We start from the raw sequence: 3,562 nt of genomic DNA on the forward strand, positions 1-3,562 counted from the left end.
CCACTGCAGCGCTATAAAAGCCCCTCTTTTACTGCAAGAGGTTAGTTCAGGCACACACCAATGCGCAGTGCAGGAAACAGCTAAACCAGAGATAGCGAAGGAAGCCAGGAGAGAGAGAGAGAGGAGGGGCAACGCAGTAGTACCTTGACTTTTCTTCTCTGGTCTTACCTCTGGGGAAGTGGGTTCCTGGACCTTGCTTTTTTTTTTTAATTTTTTTTTTAAATTTTTTTGTAAATTCAAGATTCTCTTTAATTTCCTGCCTAAAGCCTCCTCAACCATAAGGCCGCATCTCCTGTAATAAAATGAATTCTGATTCGAGCTCTGTCTCCAGCAGAGCGTCATCTCCGGACATGGATGAGATGTACCTAAGAGACCACCACCACCGCCACCACCACCACCACCATCAGGAGAGCCGTTTGAACTCGGTCTCCTCCACACAGGGCGATATGGTCCAGAAGATGCCAGGGGAAAGCCTCTCGCGGGCAGGCGCCAAGGCTGCGGGAGAAAGCAGCAAGTACAAAATCAAGAAGCAACTGTCGGAGCAGGATCTTCAACAGTTGCGGCTGAAGATCAACGGACGCGAACGCAAGAGGATGCACGACCTGAACCTCGCCATGGATGGTCTGCGCGAGGTCATGCCCTACGCTCACGGGCCCTCGGTGCGCAAACTCTCCAAGATCGCTACTCTGCTTCTGGCCAGAAACTACATCCTCATGCTCACCAGCTCCCTGGAGGAGATGAAGAGGTTGGTTGGAGAGATCTACGGAGGACACCACTCGGCCTTCCACTGTGGGACTGTGGGGCATTCGGCCAGCCACCCGGCACACGCAGCCAACGCTCTGCACCCCGTGCACCCTATCCTGGGCGGCGCGCTCTCCTCTGGCAATGCCTCGTCCCCGCTGTCCGCAGCCTCCCTGCCGACCATTGGCACCATCCGACCTCCCCACTCACTGCTCAAGGCGCCCTCCACGCCGCCCGCGCTACAACTGGGCAGCGGCTTCCAGCACTGGGCGGGGCTGCCCTGTCCCTGCACCATCTGCCAGATGCCACCACCGCCGCACCTGTCCGCTCTCTCCACCGCCAACATGGCCCGGCTTTCGGCTGAATCGAAGGACTTGCTCAAGTGAGCCACGGGCTGGCCCGGCCGGGAGGAGGAAGGGAGAGCTGAGGCAGGGGTCGTCGCAGTGCCGGGCCAGGAGGGAAGGGGAGACTGCTCGGCCTGCGGGAGGGTGGGCGCGCGGCCCCAGGCCTTGCCAGCGCCCTACAGATCCAGATTCCAGTTGACCCACCCCAGCGGGGCGTGCCAAAAACAAACTGGAATACCTAGGTGTTAGCGAAGGGGACTGGAACCCGAAGTCCTGTTTGCATGCATGCTTCTTTCCCTCACGCAGCGCCAGTATTTCCCACTGCCGTATGCTCTTGTCAAAACTGCATTTGTTGTTTAAAGATGGGATCGGTGGAGTTAAAAACTTGCAAAGGAACTTTGGAATTGGCTCTTTCTGGCTGTGTTCGTATCTTGGAGGAAAGACGGCTATCCATTTTGTGCAAAGCAAATGTAAATATTTCATCCAGCTAGATACAGTTATGAGTGTCTCTGCCCTTATAGATTTTTCGGAGACAATGGAGAGAGAGAGAGAGAGAGAGAGAGAGAGAGAGAGAGAGAGAGAGAGAGAGAGATTCAGAATCCAAGTTTTTAATCTCAGCCCAGGGCATGAACCTCTTATGTGGGTTTTCCTTTCCACGCAAATATAGGTCAAAAGAATGCATGCACGCTTCTAAATGAATCTTGTCTAAACATGTTGTGCGGGCTATAGTGGCATTTTCCTTGTAACAAGGATTTATTAGTGAATTCTCCAAAGTACTCCATATATCTGTCTGTGGTTGTATAAAATGAAAAGGGGGCCAGAGTGCAAAGATTCACACTCAATGAACATGGTGATTCTTTCCCCAGCCCATGTCTGTCCCTGCCCCTCAAATCTCATTCCAACTTTAGGGCTGTTCCAAGGGGCCCCCACTACAAAACTGGGCCTCCTTTAGAAGTTCATCCTACCCCCTTGCCAAATTATACTGCATGCAGGGTTGGCTCTGTGGGGTTGGCTCTGTCGGTTACCCCTCAGCTTTGAAAACATACTGGGTTTTGGGGGAGGGGGCTGCCACTTTTATTTTCCTGAACATTTGCTTGAATATTTTGTTAGGGCCTCAAAGACAAGACCTGTCTTTATTTTTTATATATTCTTGATAAGTATGATATATTTATTAATAACCAGTGTTTCTGGACGAGATTTCAAATAAAAGAGAACCTTTAAATCGGTATTTGCCTTCGCTTAAATTTTTTAATCAATAGTGGTTGTGGGCCCAGTAAACTGTCTGGATATGGATGAGGGATTTTGATGGAAGGTTTTCCTCTGGTCATTTGTAAGTAAAGAGAAAAGATATACATTGGGGCTAATCACGGAACCTAAATGTCCTTCGAATGGCTGTAAATGCACCCCTTTTCTGTTTGAGATCCTTATTTCTCTGCAGCAATTAGATCCTCATAGACTCAAGAATTAAAAGTGGAAAGTACAGTCTGGAAGCTCAAGGTGGCAAGATGTGAGAGACATGGGGACAAGAAAGAAGCAGTAAGTTAATTTCTTCTTGCTTTAAAAGGACCTCTTTAGCCTTTTAGCCTATGTGTGCTATATCCAATATGTTTTACAAAATTTTAACACGTTAAACAACACTCACTTAGCCTGCCTGCCAAGGAAAGATGGGACCCCCACATCTGCTTTGTAAGTGAGCTACATCCCAAGGATTCTTAGTAGGAATTCTTCCTTGTTTTCTCTTTCTTAGATGATTGCAGTTGTGATTAGCCAAAAGCGCTCTGAACTTAAACATGGGCACCCTGAACTTAAACATGGGCTAACCCGGGGTCATTTTTATCAATCCCATTTTGCTTTTCATTCTCAACTCCCATGTCTGCAGTGAAACACTCAAAATTCTTTCTAAATAAAGGAGAGTAATCCAGCTTCAGCAGGATTATTGTTTTGTTGAAAGAAGACAAGAAACTGAACTCTGGTGACAGTGTGGGGCCCCGAGTCTCTGTCTCCCCGAAAAGCAAACCCAGAATTGGCTTCTATGTTAAAAGATGCAATACCACCTTCCTGGGTCTCCTGTTAGGATTCAATCAGAAGCGCATATCTAGAGAACCCTGACCCTCCCCTGGCTAGGTCTGGAATGCCCACCTAGAACCCCCAGCCTTCTCGGGTCACTTCTATCCTCCTTCTCACAACCTGCTCCCACTATTCCTGTACCCATCTGCCACACATGCCTGAGTTAGGGAGGAATTCTAAAGTCCAGTCCACAAGAGGGGGGGGGGGTTGCCTTTTCCTCTGCTTGCTGTAGTCAGACAAATGGAAGAATAATTGTCTGTTTCCCCGAGTGTGATTCATTTCTCCGAGTGAGGAAAGTGTCTGTTGAGGATTTATTTGAAACCAACACAACACAAGGCAGCCCTCCAGCCTTGGCAGGAGTTTATTATTCAGGAAGAGGAGGGGAGGGACAGTTTCATCAATCAGGAAGG

The 3,562-nt window shown here is 49.0% G+C and overlaps 1 protein-coding gene across 1 annotated transcript; it reads left to right on the plus strand.

Annotated features, from left to right (window-relative positions):
- The first annotated feature begins 216 nt into the window (after window positions 1–216).
- On the plus strand, window positions 217–2,303 carry Olig3 (oligodendrocyte transcription factor 3). Its single transcript, XM_021221555.1, has one exon. It carries the CDS (start codon window positions 303–305, stop codon window positions 1,125–1,127), a length of 825 nt encoding a protein of 274 aa, XP_021077214.1. The 5' UTR covers window positions 217–302; the 3' UTR covers window positions 1,128–2,303.
- The last annotated feature ends 1,259 nt before the right edge of the window (window positions 2,304–3,562 follow it).

The sequence above is a fragment of the Mus pahari genome, chromosome 21 (genome assembly GCF_900095145.1).
Source record: "Mus pahari chromosome 21, PAHARI_EIJ_v1.1, whole genome shotgun sequence".
NCBI lineage: Eukaryota > Metazoa > Chordata > Mammalia > Rodentia > Muridae > Mus > Mus pahari.

Bases quoted from the DNA above. Each gene is read 5' to 3' on its own strand.
- Olig3 (XM_021221555.1), top strand. From the start codon at position 303: ATGAATTCTGATTCGAGCTCTGTCTCCAGCAGAGCGTCATCTCCGGAC.